At 42.2% G+C, this 27479-nt stretch overlaps 1 protein-coding gene across 7 annotated transcripts in view; it reads left to right on the plus strand.

Annotated features, from left to right (window-relative positions):
* The window catches only part of CLIP1 (CAP-Gly domain containing linker protein 1), a 188891-nt gene that overhangs the window by 15837 nt on the left and 145575 nt on the right, over positions 1 to 27479 (plus strand). For all 7 annotated transcript variants that reach the window (XM_033954228.1, XM_033954230.1, XM_033954231.1 and 4 more), the window contains exons 2-3: positions 23512 to 23703; positions 26769 to 27307. In XM_033954228.1, coding sequence (XP_033810119.1) covers positions 23610 to 23703; positions 26769 to 27307 — 633 coding nt within the window. In that variant the 5' untranslated portion in view covers positions 23512 to 23609. The remainder of the gene's footprint in view (positions 1 to 23511; positions 23704 to 26768; positions 27308 to 27479) is intronic.

Below are 27479 nucleotides of genomic sequence, written 5' to 3' on the forward strand. Positions count from 1 at the left end.
ACTAAGATGAGGGGATATTCCATGAAATTAATATGGAACACATTTAGAGCTATCAGAGAGTGGGGGGAGGGGGGGTGTTTCCATTCATTGTACAATAAAGCTCTGAAATTTGTTGCTAGGTGTGGTTAAGGTACTTTTCTAGCAAGTGTTAAAAGGATTTTAGATTACGGTAGTTCCTGGAAAACCTAATACCCTTGTTGGTCATGTTTGGAGAAGCAGCCATTTATCTCCAAGTATGAATAATAAAGAATGATCTACATAGAGGTGTGTAACCTGTAGGAGTGGAGCCACCTTACAGGGCAGGCTAGGTGGACCATACTCTTTTGTTAATTTGAAATTGTATATGCTGTCATTTGCTTTGTTACTATTTGGGATCCTGCTGGGTACTTGTGACCTAGATTAGCCACTGTTGGGGGATCTGGATTCAATGGACCTTTTGGTCTGACTCATCATCTTACGTTCTTATATTTTTCCAGTATCTGTCAGGAGTGTATTTAAGTTGCCGAGCTAAGTATTGTGATGGATCATTTTACAGGGAACTGGCTACTATGTTTGTGCTTCAGTTTCATGCCTCCTCCATCTTGACAGTAGGGGCTGGATCAGGTTTTGATAGGTCTGAAAACTTAGGATAAAAGGAAGATGACTGAAAAAATGGAGAACTGTCACTTAATGTGTGCCTTTCTTGAAGCATGTTGCAACTATAAAAACAGTGTAATTTAGGAAAATAGTGGAAGTAATCTTTGCATCATTTCATATTTGGAACTGTTTTTATTAAATTTTTTAAAGATGTTGCATCTTCAGTGAGAGAAAGTGCTGCCTCATTTGAATCCAGTTGAAAAGGATTACTTCATCCAGCAAAGACAGAATTGTACAAATACTGGAACGGAATCCCCGCGAATATCAGGGGAGTACTGTATTACCGAGAGTAGCAGTAGGATTTGTACCCTTCCTTCCCTGGCTCTCAACCCGCCACTCCTCTATTCTTATTTTGCTGCATGGTCTCATTTCTTCTTCTGTTAATTTATTTATCATCATCTGATACTCGGGCTACCTGAGATATCTAAGGCTTAGTCAGTGTGGCATGAGCAGAGACTTCAAGCTAACCAAAGCATATTCAGAAAAGACTGCAGACTGTGGCACTAGTTTTTGGTCTGGTACCTAGAAACTGAACATGATGGTGGAAGTAGACGGTGCAGGTCATTCAGTTTGCCTAGCTGTATAGTCCCATTTGTTTATTGTGTATTGAAAGCTTCTACATTGCTACTATTGACTGGGTAGTCGATTCGGAGCAGTTTGTAGTTCTTAGTTCGTCTGTAGGTCTGTCGGTCTTACCCATTATTTTAAAATTTAAATAGTATACTTACATACATGTCTATACTTTTTATTAAAATTGTATTTCGCTTAGAGAATTTAAATAAGCGATTCATCAAATCAAAAATAAACTTGATGTTTACATTAGCTTCTATAACGGTGCTTTGATACATGAGCTTCAGTTAATGGTGTTACTATACTTGAGGTATAGTTTATGAGCTTCTATAATGTGCTTATCCTCGAGCTAAGATATACTTATTACCATCATCTTTGCTGTGAGGTTGCGACATTGAGAAATATGCATCTTGTAGAATAAACCACAATAAAGACAAAAGAAAAGGAAACTTTTCAACCATAATAGAAACTTAGGGAGATGACAATAATTAGAATCAGCCGGCTTGTTGTTTAATTCCAGGGTCCCGCTAGCTTATTGAACCACACTGAGGGTACACGATTGCTAATATTGAATTGATTTTTGCTATCACTGGTCCTGCTTCTCGAGATTTTTCAGAGATTATAATAATAATAATTTATTTATATGCCGCCATACCGGGGAGGTTCTAAGCGGCTTACAGCATGAGAAAAACAATACATACATTTTCAGTAAAAATTGCGATAAAATACAATAAAAGGCAGTACATACATTTCGATAAAATTGATCAGAATAAAAGGTACAGAGAGTATACTTTAGGAATTCCCTCTGGGTTCTATATTGAGCCAAGGAGAAATGTGCATGGAAATGTTAAAAAAATAGAATAGTTAATTGATCCCCCCACCCCTTTACAAAACCGTAGTGCGGTTTTTAGCACCAGCCGTGGCAGTAACAGCTCCAATGCGCATAAGAATTCTACGAATACCGCCACGGCCAGTGCTAAAAACTGCGTTATGGTTTTGTAAATGGAGGTGGTTAAAGCAACCAATGGAAATGATGCATTTACAGTATTTACCCAATAATTATTAAGGATGTGTTTCATAGTTAAAATCTAAAATGAGAAGCCCTAGTTATAAACTTTGGTGCTGTGTGATGCTAAGTGTTAGATTAAGCATAGGATCTATTATTGCCATCTAGGATGGTAGAGAATTATTATATAAATAGACACTGATTTGGATAAGGAACAATGATGTCCTATAATTAGTTTAGTAATTTTCTGCTATACTGATTTCTAGATAAAATCGGTGATTTAGAGTTGTTGAGTTTGACTGTAGCATGTAACTTATTCATATTGTGAATTCTCTGTCTCTGAATTTGCAGTATGATCAGTCTGAGCTCATGCCATTATGCTGCTAAAAGCTATGTTAGCTTTATAACTGAGAGTGGTTGCACATTTTTGTATACACATATGAACATTTTATTATTGCTGCACTAATTAACAGAATGGTAGTCATATACAACAGGCCGAATCCCTATTCGTTCCCCATGACTATTCCCTCTCACTTTTCTAAGATTGCTGCGCTCTCCTCACTTAAATTGTATGCATGTACTTATTGTATCTATTGCATGTATTTTGCTGCATGTACTTATTGCATGTACTTATGCATATCCTTATTGCACGTACTTTTTGTACATATGCATGTATTTTTGTTCCCTTCACTTAAATTGTAGATGTATAACCAGCATGTTAACTTTTTATAATTGCTTTGTTCATCTTTTTTGTTATCAACTGCACTGTTTGTATTGAATCTAACTGCTGTGAACCGCCTAGAACTCCCTGGGTATGGCGGTATACAAAATAATAATAATTATTATTATCCATTGCAGGCTATGTCTTAAGGACTGAAAGTAATGGTATTTTTGCTCCCCCCCAAAAAAAACACAAAAAACTTGCATTCTTGTTATGAAAACAATTTTGTCTAGGTCCTTGTTTGTTAGCTATGTTTTATTTTTAAAAAATCATTTGCCCTTTTATTAGAAATTGCTACTTTATTTCATCTGATATGAATATGTTCCTTGTAAAAACCAAGAAACTGTTCTGGTAAGATTTATGTAAAGCAGCTTACATTCTTCTTACCCCCCCCCCCTCCCCATACTTAATGCTCACTGGTCTCATTACGCTACGCTAGTCCTTCAGTGATCTGTTGGCTGTACTGAAATGCTTTAGTTGACATCACAGCTTTGGTAAGAAGTGCTTACACTGCAGATGGTAACTGTCTCAAGTGTGGTGTTCACAGAATAATTAAGTCTCTTGAATACAGGGCAGGGCCTTGTTTTGGACAGCTGCCTCCATAATGATAAAAGCTTCTGTCTGTTAGTGGGAGTAGTTCTTGAAGAGATCTGCTTCGCCCAAACTGGAAGGAGGGGCTGAATTAGTTTTCTCTGTCCAGCTTGGCTGAATCAGTTTTCCCCACCCCCCACCTAAAAAAATGATCTTCATTTGTCTTTTTTTATGTTAGGCTAATTATAAATAAGTGTCTAATTTTACATAATCAGTGTCCCGGGTGGGGGCGGTAAAGGCTTCCAAAATTATCTGGTAGTGCACCAGTAAATCCTTACTGACACCTATATGGAGTTGCATGTTCCCTAATGATCGAGGCCGGAAGTACTACTGAGATTTCTTTCACTACACACGGCCTTTTTTATACAGTGAAAAATATGTTTAAAATCTTATTCCTCCTAAATACATATGTAAGTGTGTATTTATAAATCTTATATTCTGAAGTCATCAAGGTGTATTACAGTTAAAACAGACAGCTAATGTGTTGCTTTGAAATAAGAGCATTTCAAATTACTGTATTTTCACGCATATAACGCACGCGTTATACGTGGTTTTACAAACCGCGCATAACCTTGCGCGTTATACACGTGAGCGCATTGTACAAAATTTTTTTACATAGTTCCCCCCCCCGACGTCCGATTCACCCCCCCCCCCCCGCAGGACCGCTCGCACCCCCACCCCGAAGGACCGGTCGCACGCACCCGCACCCGCATCCCCACCCCAAAGGACCGCTCGCACGCACTCCCACCCGCACCCCCACCCTGAAGGACCGCTCACACCCTCCCGACCCCCCCCATCATGTAGAAGCTCCTACCGGTGTCCTGCTGCTTCCTCTTGGCGGTCCCGACACCCGACACGATCGGGGCAAGAGGAAGCTCAAGCCCTCTTGCCCCAGCCAACCGTGGCACCCCTGACACGATCGGGGCAAAAGGGAGCCCAAGCCCTCTTGCCCCACCGACTCCCCAACTCCCCGACAATATCGGGCCAGGAGGGAGCCCAAGTCCTCCTGGCCCTGGCGACCCCACCCCCGCTAGTTGTTCGGGCCAGGAGGGAGCCCAAACCCTCCTGGCCACGGCGACCCCCCCACCCCACACTACATTACGGGCAGGAGGGATCCCAGGCCCTCCTGCCTTCGACGCAAACCCCCCTCCCCCCAACGACTGCCCCCCCCAAGAACCTCTGGCCGACCCCCACGACACCCCCACCCCCTTCCCCGTACCTTTGTGTAGTTGGCCGAACAGACGGGAGTCAAACTCGCCTGTCCGGCAGGCAGCCAACAACGGAATGAGGCCGGATTGGCCCATCCGTCCCAAAGCTCCTCCTACTGGTGGGGCCTAAGGCACCTGGGCCAATCAGAATAGGCCCGGGAGCCTTAGGTCCCACCTGGGGGTGGGGCCTGAGGCACATGGGCCCAACCCGACCATGAGCTCCCTCTTGCCCCGATCGTGTCGGGGAGTCGGGGAGTCGACGGGGCAAGAGGGCTTGACGTTAGAGAAAGGGCAAACCGCTGGAAGAGGAAGCAGCGCAGGCGCAGGGCTCACAGAAGGGCCGGGACCGCCAAGAGAAAGCAGCAGGACACCGGTAGGAGCTTCTACATGATGGGGGGGGGGGTCGGGAGGCTGTGGGGGTGCGAGCGGTCCTTCAGGGTGGGGGTGCGGGTGCGAGTGCGTGCGAGCGGTCCTTCGGGGTGGGGGTGTGAGCGGTCCTGCGGGGGGGGGGGTGAATCGGGGGGGGCATCAGGCTTTCAGGGTGGGGACAGGACTTCAAGGGGAAGAGGAGAGTCGGGGCGGGCGAAAGGAGAGTCGGGGTGGCCAGAGGAGAGTCGGGGCGGGCGAAAGGAGAGTCGGGCAGCATGCGCGGTATACGGGTGTGCGCGGTATATAAAAATTTCTGTACATAAATTTGTGTTTTCCGCGCGCTATACCCGTGTGCGCGTTTTACACGGGTGCGCGTTATCTACGTGAAAATACGGTAGTTAGCTGCGACTTAAGCCACTGTGGAACTGTCTGAAAGATTATTGGATAGACATATAAGCATTTTGAAACACAGGAGGACCCAAAAGTGTCTTCAGATGATGGTGAAAGTGCCAAGGTTTGGCTCAGTCCAATAAAATTAAATCCTATTTTGAGCTCAAGGATCTTGCATTGTTATTTGGCTATTCTCAATAGCCTTAATTTCTGAAGTATAAATCCCAAATTCAGATTTTCAACATGGCCTCAGTAATCAAGAAGGTTAATTTCTGCGCTGCCGACTAAAGCACTGCAACATACAATCTAAATTTAGATTTGGCATCTTCCTGCAGATCGGGCTTTTGTGTCTCATGGAGGTGGAGTACTTAAGCCAAAGGATGGGAGGAGAGGATGAATGCCAGTAATTGAGCAGTTCTGAGGTAGCATCCTCCAGTCTCTGGTGCTTCAGCTGGGATTTTATTAAATTATAAAAATTTATATCCCGTACTATCCATCGATCTAGGTAGGATACAATTTCACACACACAAACTAAAAAATGAAACAAAAGTAGCATGAACATATGGCAATAAAATAAGCCAAATAAAATGCCACAACATAAAATCAATAAAAATAACATATAATAAAACAATCACAACAATATGTAAACCTGGTCCTGCATTGTGATGTTTCTCTTGCTTAAACCTCATTAGTAACATGTATTAATGAACTTATTCCTGCCATAATGCTGTATATTGCTGAAAATACCATTAGAATGTCAATGAAAGGAAAAATGAAGGCATAGGACTTTATAAGGAAAAAAGAAAAATTTTGGCTAATATCCAAGGGAATGCTGTTGTCTGCTTTGACCTTGATTTTATTAGCATTGCAAATCAGAAAATACTTGTCGAACTGGCATTCTTTGTTGGAGAAGTCTCATGATTTTAGATTTGCTAATGACGAGGAGCTGTGATTAAACTGGGTCAGTGATTTTTATTTTAGTGTGTTAAAATAAGAAGTGACACAAGATAGAGGATGCTATGCTATGTGCAATTTTTTATCTCGCTGAAGCTGTATGACATAATTCTGTTGAAACTGGCCATATTAGATATAGTCTGGAGAGTGCACACAATGGTACGCTTTCATTAATTGTCCAAGTGTGGGTGACTTTTAATCTTTGATTGCAGTTGGATGTCTGTGTGTGGGAAGACTGGAATTCTATTGACTTAGAGTGTGGTGGATGTTTCTGGGAAGCAAAAAGTTCTGAAACACTGCTGCTAGAAACAGATGCATTCTACACCTTCCCAACTTGTAAATCGCCCATATCTGTCGCCATTTCCTCTTTACTCCCTTACCTTTAGTTCCTTATATTTCCTCACCTAAGTAACATATATTGCCTATGTCCATCTTAATTAGATTGTACAAGAGGTGTTCAATAATTTATATACTTGAGTATGAAAGAAAGTAGCAAGCATGTTGAAACAAGTCTGTGCATGTTGTGACATGTCTCATGGTTTCTCATGCATAGTTGTGGCTCAGTGCGAGTCTAACATTCCAAGGGACAGGATGTGAGGAGAGTCCTCATGCAAATCAAGTAAGAAACTGCTAGATTTGGAGCATCGTTCAGTGTTAAAATTTCAGAGCCTATATCGCTGCAAAGACTCAATAGCTATGCTGCAGGAAACCCATTTAGATGCGCACAAACACAGTAAGTTATTTTTCTGGTGAGTTGGGGACTACATAAACTCACCTGCCCTCTCTAGAAATGCTGGGGTCATTATCTTATTTCATAAAGGATTTTCTGTGGAAAAATTATACCTTTATATAGACCCTTCGGGTCATTTTGTGATAGCTCAGGTTAAAATTAACGGGTCTGAACTGGTCCTTTGTAACCTTTACACCCCTAACACCTATGATGAGAAATTCTTTCAGGCTATCATTACTGCTTTTCTTGGTCAGGATACTTCTCCTTTATTGCTAGGATAGGATTTCAATAGGATTGCTGATCCCACTATGGACAAGACCCATTCTTGTTCTTTTGAGTTTCTGGATACTACTAAGGGAATCCATTTATTCTGTGATACTTTACATTTATTGGACGCTCGGAGGGCTCTCCACCCGACAGCTCAGGATTATACCTACCACTCTAGAGCCCATGGCACCTACTCTCATATCGATTATATTCTCTGTTCAGACACGCTGTTCTCAAAAGTCAAAGATGCTTGTATAGGCCCAATGGAAATATCAGACCATGCTTTTGTCTGTCTTAACCTTGAATTGCGATCTGGGCTTTTAACTCCTCCTCAATGGAGGTTTCCCTTAGACTCATATACAGACCCCAAGTTTAAAGATTATATACATGCAAAATGGAAAGATGTCCATACTTTTAATGCTCAACATATAGAAGACCCTACCTTATTCTGGGAAATGGCCAAGGTGGTACTCTTTGGGGACATTCTCACATATTCTAGTTAAAAAATGTATTCAGGATAAGGCTATATTAAAGCTGGAAAAAGTTAGTTGAGGCCCGGCGGCTCTATGGCCAAGATCCTAGCACGGCTCGTAAAACGCAGCTTTTTGCAGTTCAGACAGAATTAAATTAACAACTTCATCAATGGACCCAGAATTTGGTGAAAAACTATCAATTTCAGTTATACAAACAGGGCAACAAGATCGACAAACTGTTAGCTGGGCTGGCAAAGGGTCGGCAGGGATCGTCTCATGTCCAACAACTTCATACTGCCCATGGTAACACTTAACTAGAATGATCAGGATATTTGTTGAATATTTAAAGAATATTATTCTAGCTTATATTCCAAAGGAGGTATCCAGGGTCTTGCTAGTGATGCCTATCTCTCTAGTGTAGACTTGCTGTGGGCAAGGAGGACAGGCATCATCTTAATGCCCCTCTTCTTGAAGATGAATTGTTTGCTGGCAGTCCAACAAAGTCCGCTTTACAAGGCTCCATGTATTAACAGATATTGAGCTGAGTTTTATAAGCTGCTAGTGTTTAATGATATGAAGCCACTGGTGACAAATATTTAATCATCAAACACGGGTTGGGGGGTGGGCCTTGCCCGCCTTGCTTATGCAGGCTCAGATATTAGTATTTCCAAAACCTGGTAGGGATCCCACCAAAGTAGAGTCTTACTGTCCTATCTCCCTTCTCTGCTGCGAAGCCAAGCTGTTGGTCAAAATTCTGGCCAATAAGTTGGTTAAACGATTACCTTCTCTGATAACGCATCCTCAAGTGAGATTTATTCAAGGTAGAATGGCAGTTCAAAACATCCGAATGATCTTATCCTCATTGGAATGGGTCCACTATCATAAGATGCCTTCTCTTCTGATAAGCTTCGATGCAGAGAAAGCTTTTGATAGAGCACACTGGGAGATTATGTATGGGGTACTTGAGAAGTATGGTATAGATGGGGGGGTTTCAGTCAGCAGTTCGGGCCCATGATCCAGGGGCAAGGGTGGATGTTAATGATGCTCAGTCAGATTTTTTTCCCAATTCAGTGAGGTACAAGACAGGGTTGCCCCTTGTCTCCCTTACTTTTTGTCCTTACTCTCGACCCTCTTGTTAGGGAAATTTTGCTAATCCAGAAATCCTTGGTGTTACTGTATGGGATCACACTTTCAAAATTGCTTCTTTCACAGATGATCTGTAGTCCATCTTACTCAGTCTAATTTGTCTCTACCCACTTTACTGGACCATTTTGCTGAGTATGGGGTCTTTTCTGATTTTAAGCTTAACATTGACGTTGGAAGCTCTCACTACTGATGATAGCTTGCAACAGCAATGGGGTTCTGAGATTTCCATTATGATGGATAGTGGGGCATTTTAAATAACTTGGTATTAACCTCCCTTCGAATCCCCGCCAATTGTACCAAGTGAATACTAAACAACAATTTTCCAAATGGTAGTGTCTCCCTCTATTGCTGGTTGGGTGCATCTCCCTTTTTAGTATGATGCTATATCTAAAATGGTTATATATGTTTCATTCCCCTCTGGTTGTCCTGTCAGGACTGGCGCTGCTTGCAGAGATCGATTTCAACCTTTTGCTGGGCAGGTAAGAAACCTAAACTTTGCTTTGATAGGTTGGTGGGGCCTCAGAATAGAGGGGACCTGGATCTCCCCAGATCTACGAGGGCTGTTCAAAAAGTATCAGACCTTAATTTTTCTTGCGTAAACAAATAAAGTTAGGGAGGCGTGGTTTGGTGCACGTTTGTAGGCAACCCTAAAGCGCATACTTGAATTTTTTCCCTACAGAAGCTGTCAGTCGCCGGAAGACCGCCGATGAGTGAGGAAGTGTGAGTGCCGTCCGATTTTCATTTTTGTCAAAATGACAGAAAAAGTTGAACAACGCTACTGCATTAAATTTTGTGTAAAGCTTGGCAATTCCCAAGTGGAAATGATCCACAAGATTCAACAGGCCTTCGGAAACGAAGCAATGGGCACCACATAGATAAAGAAGTGGTACAACCGCTTAAGAGATTATCGTAAATCAGTGGAGAGTGAAGCACGTTCTGGTAGGCCCTCAACATCCAGAAATGAGATCGTCATTGACCAAGTGAGGATCCTGGTGATGCAGGATCGTCGAATCGGAGAATTTGCAGACGAGGCGAACATCAGCGTTGGATCCGTTCATTCCATTTTGACTGCGGATTTGGGCTTCAGGAGAATTTCAGCGAAATTCGTGCCAAAGCTGCTAATGATCAAGCACAGGACATGCTGAAGACTGTAACAGTGATCCCACTTCCTCAGCACAGTGATCACTGGCGATGAGTCCTGGGTTTATTTCATCACCAAGTTGATGTCATCACAATGGGAGCATTTAACATCCTGGAGGCCAAAAAAAAAAGCAAAGCAGGTCCGCAGCAATGTCAAAGTCATGCTGACCGTCTTCACGAGTACGCACCACATGGCACAACCATCTCCTTTACAATTGACCTGTTTACTACACGCGCCTCACAGTAAATTTACCCCCATGACCCAGGGTAATTCCTTGTTGAGTCCATTGAGAATTGCCTGATTTCATCTTATGAAGTCCTTAAATTATAGTCCTAATGACGCAGATCTCTTACCGATACAGAGCAATTCTGATTTTGTACTGGGTCTGACTTCTATAGTCTTTTGTAGCTGGAAGGCACAGGGTATAAGCCCATTGGCTGGGATCCTGGGATCTATGTCTTTTCCTGCCCTTACTAATATTTTGGCGGTGGGACCTGAGGATCTTAACTTCAGGGCTTTCCTTTGGGGTCACTAAATGATTGCAGACTCTCTTTGAGGAGATAGAGGGGATACCTATACTTAGGATGTTATGGGATATCCTACCTGTTCGCTCTTATGACTGGTATGTAAGTGGAGTGAGAAATTGTGGATGCCCCTACAGGAATCTGACATTAGCCAGGCCATACTGTGTCTACCGAAACTTGTCACAGGCTCTCTTTGGCGAGAATATACATTTAGAATAATTTCTAGAGCCTACTTTGCCAAGGTACAAGCATACCATTTGGGCTTGATGGACTTTCCTTTATGTAGAAAATGTCCTTTATGTAAAAAATGTCCAATTATTTATCTTATGCTCTCTGGCAATGTCCACATACTACAGTTCTTGGGTATTACTGTGTCAAGCTCCCAAATAGGGGTCTTCTTTGGCAGGGCTGCTTCTTGTGGGGTTTTTGGGTCAGGAAGAGGCTTCCCCCCCCCCTTTAAGGCCTGTTTAGTAGGCCTTAAATGTATAATGCAATCTTGGTTGCAGGACTCCCCACCTGGAATTTGGTAATGGCAGAACCAGCTCCATCGCCAGCTGCTCTTGGAAGCTAGAGGTTGGGCTGGGGAGGGTTTCGATGGCTGGGATGTTTTAGATGGGCTAGAGTGAGCTTTGATGGAGACTTCAGTAGATGGAACCTAAGCATAGTAGCGGGCAGAGTTCTGGCCCAGCAATAGCTAAGAAGAAGGAAAATTAAAATTAAATCAGTAATTTAAAGAGTGGGTAGGGTTGGGTAGACTGGATGGACCATTTGGGTTTTATCTGCCATTATCTACTATGTTACTAGGTTACTTTAGTCTGGTCTTGAATGAACAAAATTTATAATCTGGGCCTTGCCCTATTTTGGTCATTTCCTGTTCTGTTGTATATTGGGGGGGCTGGATGGAACTATAGTATATGTTTATTTCCTTGGGGGAGATTGAGCTTGTTTTTTTGTTACTTGACTATAACTCTAACTTAGTAGAACATTAAGGAACTGGTTCCACTCACTTTGCATTGTGTATGTTGAAATTTTATGGTGGTGGTGTTGTCTATATTGTTCTACTACGTATATTCTCTCAACAAAACAGAATTGACATAAAAATTTTCTTTCCCGCCTAAGACCTAGGTGGGTCACAACCAACATAATAATCTTTGTGCCTTTCATTGCAATTATGCCTTGTGAATGAACAATTAAAGGCAAATGCCTCATTATGTATAATAATAGTCTTTGGTCAAAGTGGATAAAAATCTGTATCAATTGACTTAATATAGCTTCCTTCAGTAGTCAAAATGAGTTTACTATAGCTGTGTACTATTTGGGTTTATTTAGTTCTTTAATAACAGAGGGAGCGATGACATTTTTGGCAAATTTCACTTGCCCGTTTCCTAAAAGACAACGATGACATAAATATACAAAGCCATTTATGGAATAATAAAGCATTCAGCTTTGTTAAACAGTAATAGGCTATTATTTATGTAAGCCATGCACTTCAAATGAGCTACTTAACACTTTCTACTACTGTGCCTGTTGATAGGACCAAGATGTATTAAAAAAAATAGATTGTAAGTTCTTTTGAGCACGGATTGCCTCTTCTGTGTTTTGATGTACAGTGCTGTGTAGGTCAGCGCTATAGAAATAATTAGTAGTAGTAGTAAATTAAGATCTGAAATGTTTAAAATGTTAATTATATTTTTATTTGAATCTGATCTTAAAATGTTCTTAAAATAAAATACCCTCTCAGATGACTAATAATCATCGTTTCAATTTGTAGTCTGTTACAAGGATGGGATTCTCACCCACAGTAATCTCTACCTCCCTGGTCTAAGTCCAGGTACATGAGGGCTATTGTGCCCAGCACTCGCTGTCTCCTTGAAATGAACAAGTTCTTGCAATTCTCAATTTTGCAACAGGAGTTCAGTCCAGGGCTGGCGCTGAATTCTGAAGGTCCAACTAGAGCAGTGGTTCTCAACCCTGTCCTGGGGACCGCCCAGCCAATCGGGTTTTCAAGATATCTCTAATGAATATGCATGAGAGAGATTTGCATACTTGTCACTTCCATTATATTCAAATCTCTCTCGTATATTCATTAGGGATATCTTGAAAACCCGACTGACTTGGGGGGTCCCCAGGACAGGATTGAGAACCACTAAACTAGAGGCTCTCCTGGTCTGGCCTTGCTGTTTGTGAAGACTTCATTGCTTTTTGAAGGGAGTCACTCATTTGTATCTTCCAGTTAGTCGCATTTTTTTCTCTTGGGATCTGAACGGTGCTGACTGTGATTTTGGGGTCATCTTTTGAGCCCCTGAAGTTGGCTTCAATTAAAAACTTCACTGTGAAATGTCGTCTTCCAGGTGCTGATTTGCTTCAAAACCAAAAAGAAATCCTCTCTAAGTATATTGGGAGGTGGCACACAATTATATAGGGCTCCTTTTACGAAGCCACGTTATCGGTTTTAGCGCACGCAGTTTTTTAGCGCGCGCTAAACCCGTGCTATGCCGCTAGAACTAACGCCAGCTCAATGTTGAGGTTAGCATCTAGCGCGGCCGGCAGTTTAGCGTGCGCTATTACGTGCTTCGTAAAAGGAGCCCATAGTGAGTAAAAATATAAATAAGTATAGGTGAATAAATATGAATATTTGAATGTAGGGAAAGTGGAGTCAGTCACAGGTCTCCACCAATCTGAGAAAATAAACTCCCAAAGGCGTTATAAATGGCTGATTGGAATCAACACATGCTACCGGACCACTTATTTATTACATCATTTAACACTTCCCCTAAGTTAGTATATTAAATAAACTGTGCTCTAAATCAATATATAATTGTGTAGCCTCAGCATTTTAAACTAAATCTATCCAAATGTAGCCATAGATATGGAATAAATATTCAAAGAAAAGTTAAATGAAAATTCAAATTCATCAATGCCGAGTACAAAAATTATGATGATATAAAGAAATATTTTGTAAAAGAAAAAGACCAAAAGCAAAGAACTTAACTTTCTAGATTGTGCAAGACAAACTCTTCGTCTGACAAAATGTTTTGTTTCAGTTCTTCTTCAGGGTCAGAGTGAAGAACACTCACTCCTGTGCTTTGGCATGAAATAAACAATGGCTTGCTCATTCAACAGTCATTTTCCTGCCTCGGCAACAAAATTAAACTGAGGGCTTGTTTTTTCTTCTTTATCAATCATTCCCCTGCCTCAGCATAAAAACAGCAGGGAGCAATGAATTACTTTTTTTGGTTTTGCATGCATTTTCCTCCTTAAGTTTAGGCGGGGTTTTTTTTGTACTAGCATTTTGATGATTTGCTTCTTCAGCCAGGAAGGTGTTAGAGCTTCAGGCTCTGTCTTGTTGGGACCTCTGTCCTTTTCAGAGGATTTGGTGTCGATACACACTATTCCCTCCTTTTTCCTCTGCCAGTGTAATCTCCTCCTTCCACCCGAAACAGGGAGGTGTTTTCTGCTCTTCTTTATGGATGGGAAACTGGACACTTCTGATCAGAAGCTTCACAAGCAGAACTTTGGCAGAGTTCTCTTCAGGTACTTATGAGAGAGCCAGGTAGTATCCAAGACTCCATTGTACACTGGATCAAGACACATATTGAGACTGCTATGGAATAGAGTGTCTGCCAGATTGAGAACTCACTCGACTTTGGCACCAGTGACCTCCTGGGCAGAGGCCTGAGCATGTTCTGGAGGATTTCTTTCAGGCGGTGATGTAGGGCCAGGCAGTATCCAAGATCTCCATCGTACATTGGAACACGGCACCTATTGAGGCTGCTTACATCTGTATGGAATAGAGTGTCTGCCAGATTGAGAGCTCACTCGACTTTGGCACCAGTGACTTCCTAGGTGGAAGCCTGAGCAGCTTTTCTGGAGGATATATATCTGTCAGGCAGTGATGTAATCATCACTCCATTTCTTTATGAAGCATTACAGACTAGATGTGTTGGCTAGAGCCCATTAGGACTTTGGCAGAGTTGTGATTGATGGGCATTGTCTTGCTCTACCTGTTGAGTCTGCTTGGATACATCCTGCATTTAACTTTAAAAAAAGGAGACTACGTTAACATGAGAATGGTGAAAAAGAAACTTAGAATAACAGCCTCCAAAGGTCAAAATTTTACATCAGGCTTACATGTTATTCAAAAATACCATCCTGGAAGCCCAGACTATGTTATTTGTGATAATCGGAGGGAAACAAGATTTTATGTATGTGGTATGGAAACTGCATAGTAGTAGGCGGTATATAAATTTTTAAATAAATAAATAGATATGCTCCATGTATTAAAAAAGGAGGAAGGAAGACCAAACAGCTGCCGGCATGGTTAATGAGTGAGGTGAAGGAAGCTATTAGAGCTAAAAGAGAATTCTTCAGAAAGTGAAAGAAGTATCAGACTGAAAATAATTGTAATCAGTACAAGGAATGGCAAGTGAAATGCAAGGCAATTAATAAGGAAGGCAAAGAGAGACCTTGCAAAGAAGATTGTGCTGAAAGCAAAAGCACACAGTAAAAACTTTTTTAGATATATTAAAAGCAAGAAGCCGGGAAGAGAATCAGTTGGACCGTTAGGTGACTGAAGGATAATGCCCTTGTAACATTCTACGATATGCCTGCACCTCAAAATCTATGTGCAGTTCTGATTGCCGTATATCAAAAAAAGATATAGCGGAATTAGAAATGGTACAGTGAAGGGTGATGAAAATGATAAAAGGGATGGGACAACTTACCTATGAGAAAAGGCTAAAGCAGTTAGGGCTCTTCAGTTTGGAGAAGAGATGGCTTAGGTTGATATGATATGATAAGAGGTCTATAAAATACTGAGTGGAGCGGAAAGGGTAGATGTGAATTGCTTGTTTACTCTTTCCAAAAATACTAGAGGATGAAGCTACTAAGTAGTAGATTTAAAACAAACCAGAGAAAATATTTCTTCTTACAGTGTGTAATTAAACTTTGGAATTCGTTGCCAGAGAATGTGGTGAAATTAGTTAGCTTAGTAGGGTTTAAAAAAGATTTGGATAATTTCCTAAAAGAGTTGGCCATAGACCTTTATTGAGATGGCTTGAGGAAATCCATTGCTTATTCCTCGGATAAGCAGCATAAAATCTGTTTTACTGCTTAGGATCTAGCTTGGTACTTGGGACCTGGGATAGCTATTGTTGGAAACAGGATACTAGGCTTGATGGACCTTCGGTTTGTCCCAGTATAGCAATTATTATGTTCTTATTCAGGATGGTATTGTCCAAATGTTAAGGAAGGTGAAACATAATCATACCTTTTAATTTCCTTTCCTTTAGACAGGCTGTTCCATCCTTGGACCTTCCCTCAGAAGACTAAGGCTGCTTGGGTCTCTTGAGATTTCTCTGTCTTTCTCTCCAGTGCTGCTGTTTAAAAAAGTGCAAAAAGAATTAGAATTTGATTCATTTTACATAGCTACATGGATGTGCTTTCAGAAAAAAAGCTACAAGCCTTTAACTGCTTTGGCAGAGGTATACTGGAAGGTCCCTAGTAAGCACCAGCAGGGTATACTGTTAATGTCATTGGGAAAGATCAGGAAGGGATAACATCTGCTTGTTCAGGATGGTGCATTTTGACTACATGAAAGGAAAATGAAAAGGTGTGACTGATGTTCACCATCTCACAGAGCTTCTATATTCTTTAGGCCATTCTTGTTGGGAAGCAAGGTTGGCCTGTATTGCATTGATTATATTCTGCTAGCAGAAGGCATGGGACATCATTTTATTTTAGGAGTTAAATGAAAATTTCTAGTATTGTTTAGAACTTGTTGTGATTTGGCATCCCTTACCTTAAAATGGATTAAGAATTCCCTAGAACTTTCTGGCCCTGAGCCTGCAAGACTGTGTATGTCTTCTATTTCACAAGTGAAATGATGACTAGAAACTGGCATTCTATTCATTAATAATACATGAAGAATTTAGATAAAAGCTCTTTTACCTTCCTTGTTATAAATAGGAATTTTGACTAAAATCTCTTATAAAATGTTTTGGTCATTTTTTTTTTTTTTTTTTTTTACTGTAAATTGTAGCCTTTCAGAGAGCTCAAACTGTATATTACCTTTGGAGATTCAGACTCCACCAGTTGAGGAATATTTGCTACACAGGGGGATAGGCGGGAGGGATGGAGAGCTGCTGCACAGGGGGGAAGAGAGGAAGAATTAATGGACATGGGTTGGAAGAGAGAGATGCGACAGAGGCAGAAAAGGGTGAGAGAGAAAAATGCTGCATATGGTGGAGGGGAGAGAGACATGTATGGAGAAAGAGGAAGAAATGCTGGACATAGGGTGGCGGGCAGGGAGAGATGGTGCATGAGGAGAAAGAAAGAAATGTTGCACATAGTGATGCGGGAATGAAAGCAGAGATGTTGCATGGAGGAGAATAGAGAGGTTTGACCCAGGGCAGGAAGAGAGAGAGAAAGAAGAGAGACAGTGGGAAAGAAATGATGGGTATGGCCGTGGAAGGGAAGGTACAGAGATGAAAGATGGATAGTGAGCACAGAGAAAGAAGAAAATGTCAAATGGGAAGGAGACCCTGGTGAGCAAGTTAACAAAAGTCAAATAGAAATCAGAACCTGGGACCAACATGATTTGAATAATTTGACCAGACAACAAAAGGTAGAAAAAATAATTTTATTTTCTGTTTTGTGATTACAATACTGTATGTCAGATTTGAAATGTGTATTGCTAGAACTGGTGTTAGTGAGCGTGAGCTAGGACCTAACAGAGAAAGGAAAAGTCTTTTTTGTTTGTTTTGTTTACACCATAGCACTGGGGTAGGGTTGGAGATTGCAAAGGGGGTGGGGTGGGTGAAAAGGCTACATAATAAACACCTGATTGAGCAGGCAAATCTAATAGAAAAATCATTTCAGTAGACTGAATCAAATCAAATCAAAAAATTTTTCTCTGAATTGGGCAGCACTATTTGTTGCCTAAATCTGGTAGATCTGAAAACTGATGTAATATATGTTTCCTGTGCAAACAGCATACAATTCCTTATGAATTGGTTGTCAACCCCAACTCGTGAGTTGGAATGTAGATGTCAATCATTTTTCTCTGCTCCACCTCCTTGTCTCCATGGGCAGCACCCCCTCTCCTCAGACTTAACTTCTACAAGCAAGTTGACAAGATGTCTTTTCCTCTGCTGTGCACTAGATTATTTATTTTCAGATCTTAATCTGATCTTTTTCAAGGCTTTTCCCAGTGTTAAGAGGTTCTCAATAGTTCTGGGACAGCACTGCCTGGGAGAAGGACCAGATGGGATCTGCAGCCAGAAGGGTAACACTTTTGAAAAAGAGCACCTGTCTGGCCTGCCTACTCAAACACTGGGAGCGGTGCTTGCTCCTGTGAAGTAAGGCACTGGATCGCAGGCTGTTTAGACCCCGTGATTGGCCAGGAGGCTTGGTGGAGGTCAGTTGCTTTCCCCACCCCCACCCTGATGGGACCATGAGGGGTCAAGGGTTTCAGATTTTTTAACCTAAATAAATAACAGCCTAAAGAGACAAGCTATTGGAACTTCCCTTGCTTGTCTGAGGCAGAAATCCTTCTCCATTTCCAGCTGCAGTTGGAAGATGATTGCAGGCACAGCACATGGCAGATCTGTGAATACAGTTCATTACTGTCTATGGGAACATAAGAATAGCCTTACTGGGTGAGACCAATGGCCAATCCAGGTCCCTAATACCTGGCCAAAACCCAAGAAGTAGCAACATTTCATGCTACCAATCCAGGGAAGCAGTGGCTTCCCCCATGTCTTTCTCAATAACAGACTATGGACTTTTCCTCCAGGAAATTGTCCAAATCTTTCTTAAAACCAGCTATGCTATCCGCAACCTCTGACAATGCATTCCAGATCTTAACTATTCTCTGAGTGAAGAAATATTTCCCCCTATTGGTTTAAAAAGTATTTCCCTGTAACTTCGAGTGTCCCCTAGTCTTTGTAATTTTTGATGGAGTGAAAAATCGATCCACTTGTACCCATTCTACTCCATTCAGGATTTTGTAGACTTCAATCATATCTCCCCTCAGCTGTCTGTTTTCCAAGCTGAAGAGCCCTAACCGTTTTAGTCTTTCCTCATATGAGAGGCGTTCCATCCCCTTTATCATCTTGGTCACTCTTCTTTGAAGATGGGGTGGGTTTGAATCTGGCAAAACTAAAGTTTTCTGGGGTTAGCCCAAGGGTCCCCCACCTCTAAAATCCTATTTTGGATAATTTTGGACTTTTGGTTTTGCTCCCACAGACAATTTTTTGGCGCTAAAACGTTGCCGCAGCGGCCATCTTAGATTTCCTGATTTCATTTTCACAGCCTCTTTCTGTTTCACAAAACCCTCGATTTCAATTATAATCAATTGGGATGGGACTCCTCATGAGGGTTAACCCCTATATCATGCAAATATTGCTCTGGATGGGGACCTGAGAGTGGTGGGAGCCAGAATCTTAACCCCCTCTGTTGGCTCATGAGGTGCAGAAAGCATGAGAGCTGTGTCTCAAAATGCTGCTAGATTCCCCTTTCCATGACTTTGTGTCTCCAGCAAAGTGCGGCTGTGTAGAAGTGTCGGACCCTGCGCAGAAGGCATGTTCAGACCAGCGGAGATCCAGGTCAGGTCTTTGACCCTGATTTTGTGACCCTAATGCATGCAGTCTATCAAAAACATAAGTGTTCACCTACATGGTGTCAGCAGGGAAATAATCTGGAAGGGGTTACCTCAGGGAGAAGCCCCTATACAGTCTGCAGAGCTGCAGGACCCAGAGATCTAATCTGCGAAGGCAATGATTTGGGGTTGAACACTATGCCTTTGCTCTACAGGAAAACATTTTCTTTGGTGGATTTGGTTTCTCAGTTTGGGGCAGACAGCCAGGAATCAGTGGCAGCCCTGGACCAGGAGAGGATCTGACCATGCAAAGACACTTCAAACTATTGGATTTATCAGAGCTTATTACAGTCTCCTTGCGGGAGCTAGAGTTAGCCCTCGCAGGCTTCAGTCACTCAGCTTTTGCTGTTATGCAGTGCAAAGTCTCAATCCACATGTTTCCCCTCTCACCCTGAGATTACCAGGATGATAATTGAACATGGGATTCGCCAGAAGGTCCTTTGATAGGGGCAAGGGCAGTGGTCTCAAACTCAAACCCTTTGCAGGGCCACATTTTGGATTTGCAGGTACTTGGGGGTCCTTTTATCAAGCCGCACTAGCGGGGTTAGTGCTTTGAACATTTCATCACGCGCTAACCCCCGCGGCCGGCTAAAACACTAACGCCTGCTCAATGCAGGCGTTAGTGGCTAGCGCAGCAGGTGGTTTAACGCGCGGTATTACACGCGTTAAACCCCTACCGCAGCTTGATAAAAGGACCCCTTGGAGGGCCTCAGAAAAAAAATAGTTAATGTCTTATTAAAGAAATGACAATTTTGCATGAGGTAAAACTCTTTATAGTTTATAAATCTTTTCTTTTGGCTAAGTCTTAATAATAACATTGTAATTTATAGCTAAAGAGACATATGATCAAGAAACTGTTTTATTTTACTTTTGTGATTATGATAAACATAACGAGGGCCTCAAAATAGTACCTGGCGGGCCGAATGTGGTCCCCGGGCCACGAGTTTGAGACCACTGGGCAAGGGAGAAGACAAAATTGTATCGCATGGCCTCAGTCAGCAATTGTTTACGCCACCTAAGTTGGATTTGCTGGTGGAACAAGTCATTAAATGGACCTTGATGCCTAGTGAAGATTGTAGAGTGGCTGTGGTCTTCTAAAGACAGTTTGAGGCACTAGCCTTAAGGCTGCAGCGGCAGCATCCATTGTGGTGCCAGCCTGTCATAAAATGCTACGCCAGAATCTGAGGGCGGAGGAGGTGGTTTGCCCCACCCTGTACTGCTGGCAGGGGTGAATTTTGTGGCTGATGTTGTCTATGAGCAAATTCTCAGCTTATACAGTCTCCGTCTGCAGGATGCTCTGGATCAGACAGTGGGATTTGACTATAAAGCTATTTTGAGCAAACTCCCCTTCAAGGTGCAAATGCTCTTTGGCAAAGGTTTAGATGACCTGGTGACAAGTGTTATGGACCGTTGTCCTAAATCCTTGCCTTACAGTAAACCACAAGGTTTGGGCTGTACCAACTGTGGTTCCTTTTGTGGTTACAGGAGACCGTGTTATGGATCTAAGCGATCCTTGTCACAAAAGTCTTATCAAGCATCTAAACTACGGTTTGGTAGCTCTGGGAGAGCTCAGACATCCGGTTCGCGCTTGGCAGCCAATGTTAAGAAGTCCCAATGATGCCATATTGCCCTCTGAGCTCCCCCGCATAGGAGGGAGAGTTCTGGGAGACCTGTTTGTAAATTTCTTCAGTAGCTACTGGATGTAATTCAAGAGGGCTATAAACTAGAATTTTTTTACCCACTCAGGGTCCTCTTCTTGGACTCCCCAGTGAAGAGACCAGAGAAACAGTGCAAAGACTGTTGAAGATTGGAACCATCGAACTGGTTCCAGATGCTGTCTCAGGCTCAGGGAGATACTCTATATACTTCATTGTTCCCAAGAAAGACTCTGAAGACTGTAGGCCAATACTGGATCTCAAAGCAGACATTGCGGCTTTGAAAGTTCCCAGATTCCAGATAGAGACTCTGAGTTCAGTCATTGTCTTGGTGGCTCTGGGCAAATTTTTGTCCTTGCTGGATCTGACAGAGGCTTACGTGCATATCCCTATATTCCCAGATCACAGAAGATTTCTCAGGTTCTATGTGCTAGAGCAGCCCTTTCAATTTGTGGCACTGCCTTTTGGGTTAACCACTGCGCCCAGCACCTTCACCAAAGTAATGGTGGTGGCAGCAGCCCACCTGTGCAAGGAAGGAATTCAGGTTCATCTTTACCTGGATGATTGTCTGATCAGGGCAGTGTCCTCAGGACTGTCGCCAAGCAGTTGCTCAGGTGGTCCAGCTCTGGGGTGGGTCCTCAATTTCAGAAAGTCACCTGGAACCATCCCAGTGACTGGAGTATCTGGGAATCCTATTTCTTCCAGAGCCATGCAAACTAAACTCAGACGCTAGACCCTGGATATCTTGGTGAGACCGGCTCTTATGTCTTGGCAATACCTGCAGTTCTGCCGCTTCACATAGAGGCATGGATGGTTCTAACGATAGATGCCAGTTTTTATGTCTGGGGAGGGGAACATTGGCAAAGGTCACCCAGTAAAAGGCTGATGACTTCCATCACAGAAAGCATGGTCTAGCAATAGGCTGGAGCTGAGAGCAAAGCACAGTGTTCTCAGACAATTTGACTGTGTTGGTGTATGTAAACAGGCAAAGGGATACCAAGAATCCTCCTCTGTATCTGGAAGCAAAATTGTTGTTAAGGTGGGTGGAGACCCACCTGCAAACAATAACAACAGCACATGTAGTGGGAGTGGACAATGTCCAGGCTGACTACCTCAGCAGACAGACATTGAACCTAAGAGAATGGTCGTTGTCCTATAATGCCTTCAACTGATTTTGAGATGATAGGGGCAATTGACGTTCGATCTCATGGTTTCGGCGGATAATAAGAAGACCCCTTGGATTTTCAGCTGGAGATATGAAGCAGGAAGCATCAGAATAGGCACTAGTACATCCCTGGCCAGCCAGGGAACTGTTGGATATATTCCTGCAATAGCCGTTGATAAGCTAGGTCATTCACAGAATATCGGCCCACCAGGGTCTGGTGGTCCTCATAGCTCCGGATTGGCTGAGGTGCCCATGATATGCAGATCTGGTCCACTTGCAGTGGGACAGCTATCTCAGACTACCACTGCACTACGGCTTGCTATTCCAGGGGCCCATAGTATTAGACAATCCAGAGCGCTTTGGTCTTGTGACATGGCTATTGAGTGTGCATCCTTAGTGCGTCGAGGATATTCAGAGAGTATGATTGCAGCTCTCCTACGTTCCAAAAAGCCAGCAACCATGACAGCTTTATTTAAAAGCATGGAAAACCTTCCAGCATTGGTGCAAGAATAAGTAACTAGATCCTCTCGGGGGCCCTCATTCCTGAGGTCCTCTTGTTCCTACAGGACGGTTTGCAGAAGGGCTTGGTAGTCGGATCACTTAAAGTTCAAGTAACCAGTATTTCTTGCTTCCAGACTAGAATACACAGAATGTCTCTGGCCTCTCATCCATATGTGTCGATTTCTCAAGGGAGCTCCGAGGTTCTGTCTTCCGATGTGGCAGTCGTTTTCATCATGTAACCTTAATATCGTATTGCGGGCCATCTCCAAGGTCCATATGAACCTCTGTCAGAGGCATCTCATGGATCTAATTGTAAAGACGGTGTTTTTGGTCACAATTACTTTGGGTAGGCAAGTGTTGGTGGTACACAGATAAGTGGTGTATTGATTCCACCTCTAGGTTTTGTTCAAAATTGTTTGAAGTGTTTTACGTTTACTGTTATGCCTATTCCTGTTGCAGAGCAAAACTAATATTCTCTGGGTGGCTCCAAACCCCTTCTTGTTGTTATTTCCTCTCCCAAGGATTTTTGCTTGCTTTGGTATGGACTGACAAGAGGGAGCACTGCCCAGGGAGACAAGGAGACAGAGCCAAGAAAAATGATTGATGTCTTCTACAGTCCAACTCGTGATTTGGGGTTGACAACCCATTTGTAAGGAATCATATGCTGTTCTACGGGAAAGAGGATTATCGAGGTAAGAACCTAATCCTTCCATGTTCACTAGAAGAAAGTTATTAACAACAGGAAAAGTTGTTCTCTAAGGTAACTTAAGTGCTTTCCTCTTGTTTGTGTGTTTTTGTCTTGCAGGTTTATTCTAAAGAGAAAGCTGCACATAGAATCATCAAACAATATACCAATGGATAAGCAAAGCTAGTTGCTGTTGACAAAAGAAAATATTTGTAAAAATGAGTTTATTAAAACCAAGTGGGCTGAAAGCTCCTTCTAAAATAGGCAAGCCTGGAAGTACAGCCCCTAAAACATCAGCATCTCCTCCTGCTGGTAAGTAATGATATCACATTCTCTCATTTTAGTGTTACTACTACTACTGCTCAATCAATGTTATCTTTGATAATAAACTGAATTTTCATGATCACATTAGTAACATTATTAAAACTACCTTTTATAGAATAGGTAAAATTCGATCAATTTCAAAATTCCTATGTTCAAAGTCACTCAATATTCTTATTCACTCTTTGGTGATTTCTAAGATTGATTATTGTAATGCTCTCTTCAAGGGAATTTCTTTGAATGAAATAAAACGTCTACAAATCATTCAAAATGCTTCCATTAAGCTTATAACTAAATCTAGAAAGTTTGATCATGTAACACCCCTTCTAAAAAATGCGCACTGGCTTCCAGTTATTCATCGGATAATATATAAACTTTGCATACTCACTTTCAAATCTCTTCTTAATAAAACCCCAGCATTTATATATAAATTATTAATTCCATATTCTCCAAATAGAACTTTGAGATCCAATGAACAGAATTTACTAACTATTCCGTCTCTTAAGGTTATTAATACAAGACGGCAATAATCCATAGGCTAAACTATTTTTACTGTATTATACCTTTTATTTGTCTCCCTTTTTGTACTTTTCCCTTTTTGTTCTACTTTTCTATATTGATTTGTATTTCACATCCCCCTTTCCTTGTGTTATGAGTGTGTTAAGTTAAACTTTAATCCCTAATGTTATTATATATAGTTTTGTATTGTATCGTTTCCCATAAAATGTAATTTTAAACTGTTCATCGCTTAGAAATATGATTAAGCGATTAATCAAAAAAAACCATTAAACTTGAAACTTATCCGCCAACATTTGCATATTGCATTTATGTCCATAATTGATGCATAGTGATTCAAGAGGAATTAAATAGTAAAATTATTTGTAGGGCCAAAATTATTCATCAAAATGTATTGAACTAGGGTTAAAACACATTGATTTGCAGATAACTGTTTTCTATGGTACTTGCTCCTGTTGATCTAAGATCATGCTCTAAACAAAAACTTTAAAAGGAGTAATTATGTTCGTCTGGTGTTTCAAAATAATAGAGGCAGGTGGCACTTTTATGGACTAAACAATTGAGGCATGAGCTTTTGAGAACCAGAGTTTACTTTCTTAGATGTATATGAAGTGATAAGGATTCTGGTTCTCGAGTCGAAAGCTCATGCCTTAAATGAATTTGACAATAATCTTTCACCTGTTTCTGTCATAGGGCTAGATTCACTAACCTGCCCGATCGTGACCGATGCGTGTCCGATCTGGGCAGGTCAGATGTATTCAGAAACCAATAATATTCTAATGTGGGCGATCAGAGGAACGCCCCCATCCACCGATACGAATCACTAGTACGCAGACCATCTGCTTTCTCTGTAGATGGTCTGTGCATGCGTTCGTGTTCGTTATTGCTTGCTGCGTTTTTTTTTTTTGGGGGGGGGCAGGTTGGGGGCCCCCTCTCCTGCTATCTCTTCAACAAGTTGTCTTGAAGGGCGATCCCCGGCGGCAGCAGCCTCTAAAATTCACTGGCCCTGACTCTCCTGCTCTCTGCCGCCTTCCCTGCAGTGCGAGCCTGCAGGTTTATGTTCAAATCTTTTTTATTGCGAATGTGAAAAATACAAAAGATCAAAAAAAGATACAACAAGAGCAAAGAATCAATATCCAACAATACACAGGTTTCAGAAACACCCAATGGCACAAACCCATCCCCCGACACCTCCACCCTACCCAACCCCCAAGAACTGCCAAAAACAACATCCCCTCCTGGGGGGTCCCCCTCCAGAAAATATACAAAAGACAACCAAAAACTCTCCCAGATCCAAAGGCCCGTACTCTTGCCCTCGGGCTACATCAGGGGGGATCCCCATCCCCAAAAAACAAAGAAGAGCAGGCAGTGACTGACCATGGGAGCAAGCGCGTGGAACACTAACAAAGCTAGGCAAGAGAATTCAAAAGGAGGCTACAACCTCTAGGAGGTAAGGAATCCAGATAAGCTCCCCAAGTCAGCAGGTAATGGCACCGTCGACAAGGACGACCAGTCGTCTCTCGGGCCTCTCAGGCAGCCAAATTATGTACCAAGGATCTCCAAGTCCAATAGGAGGGAGGCTCAGAAACAGTCCAGGATTGCAAAATGCATTTGCGAGCAAGAAGACACACCTTACGAGCGAGCCCGCAGATTTAAAGCGGGGCTGCACTACATAGTGCAGCCCTGCTTTAAACACGCGGGGTCACACTTCAGGGAAGGAGGCAAAGAATAGAAGAGTCGGTGCAGCAGAGATCAGTCTGGGCGGCAGAGAGCAGTGGGAGTTTTGATTCGGGGCAGAGAGTAGGGCGACAAGAGGAGCTAAACAATCCAGGGCTTCTGCAGAGTAAAGGAAGGCAGGAGCAGGGCAGAGAGCAGAGAGGCAATAGAGCTGGAGAGTGAGAAAGGATGTTTGCTATTGGTCCTCAGCAGTCGCTTCTTGGGTTGATTGGCCAGCCCAGACAGTTTGCAAAATTTGTTTAGTGAATTGTGTCCCTGCCTACTTTGCATGCCGTTCTGATTCTGAGCCGTGCATGCAAATGAGGGGATCGGCAGAGAGGTAAGTGAATCGGCCAGAGTAAAATCGGGTCACAAACCGATCGGTACACGATCGGTTTGCTTTGTGAATCTAGCCCATAGTCTGTATAAGCTACATAGCATACACACATAGTTCATGGTACTATATGGGCTATTCACTATGACTTTGAATGTGCTTAGTTTAGGGTGAGTTCTTTTTTTTTATTATACAAGATTTTGTGTTTGTAGACATTGCCCACGTCTCAGCATTTCTGCTCAATAAGTAACAAGCAGCTCGTTTGACTTTATCATTGGGTATAGCAGATGTTAAAATGTTCAGGATACAGTAATAAAGTGCTTTGGTGGTAAAGATTGTAATTGATTAACTGGCTGATTTTATGAATGTTTTTGCATATCCATTCTTAGGAAAGTTATCTTGAAATTTTAGGGTTAATCGCTTAAAATGGTTGATATACATTACTTTGATGATTTAGTTATTTTCCCTAAATTTTACTTTTATATTTCAGCTTCATCAGGAAAGGCAGTGTCAGGTGAAAAGCCATCAAGCACTTCAGCTGCTGAAACGCAAGAAGAGTTTGTGGACGATTTCCGAATTGGGGAGCGAGTGTGGGTGAATGGTAATAAACCTGGGTTTATTCAGTTTCTTGGCGAGACACAGTTTGCTCCAGGCCAATGGGCAGGCATCGTTTTAGATGAGCCAATTGGTAAGAATGATGGCTCGGTGGCTGGTGTTCGGTACTTCCAGTGTGAAGCCTGTCGTGGAATATTCACGAGACCATCAAAACTATCACGAAAACCGTTAGCAGAAAATGAAGCCAATGGCACACAGACTGCTCCCGTGTCTCGTGCCACCTCACCAACGTCTGTGTCATCAACTAGTGTGGTGTCTCCCCCAGCTCTCTCTGTAGCTACCCCTGTGAAACCAACAATGAAAGAAGTGGTCGGCAACCTCACAAAAACAGCCAGTGAATCCATGTCAAACCTCTCTGAAGCTGGATCCGTTAAGAAGGCGGAGAGAGAACTCAAAATGGGAGATCGTGTTTTGGTGAGTAGATTTTTTTTTTTTTTTCTCCACTACTGTGTTACTTTCCTCGGGTTCTTTCGAGCAGATTGGAAAAGGACATTTTTGGAGGAAGATTAATTTTACTCATCTTGGTGGTATTGATGAAGGTAAGAGGTGAGAGAACTTTTGTGTTATAGCTTTTTTTTTTCAATTC

This window comes from Geotrypetes seraphini, chromosome 8, assembly GCF_902459505.1.
Source record: "Geotrypetes seraphini chromosome 8, aGeoSer1.1, whole genome shotgun sequence".
In the NCBI taxonomy this organism is placed as follows: Eukaryota; Metazoa; Chordata; class Amphibia; order Gymnophiona; family Dermophiidae; genus Geotrypetes; species Geotrypetes seraphini.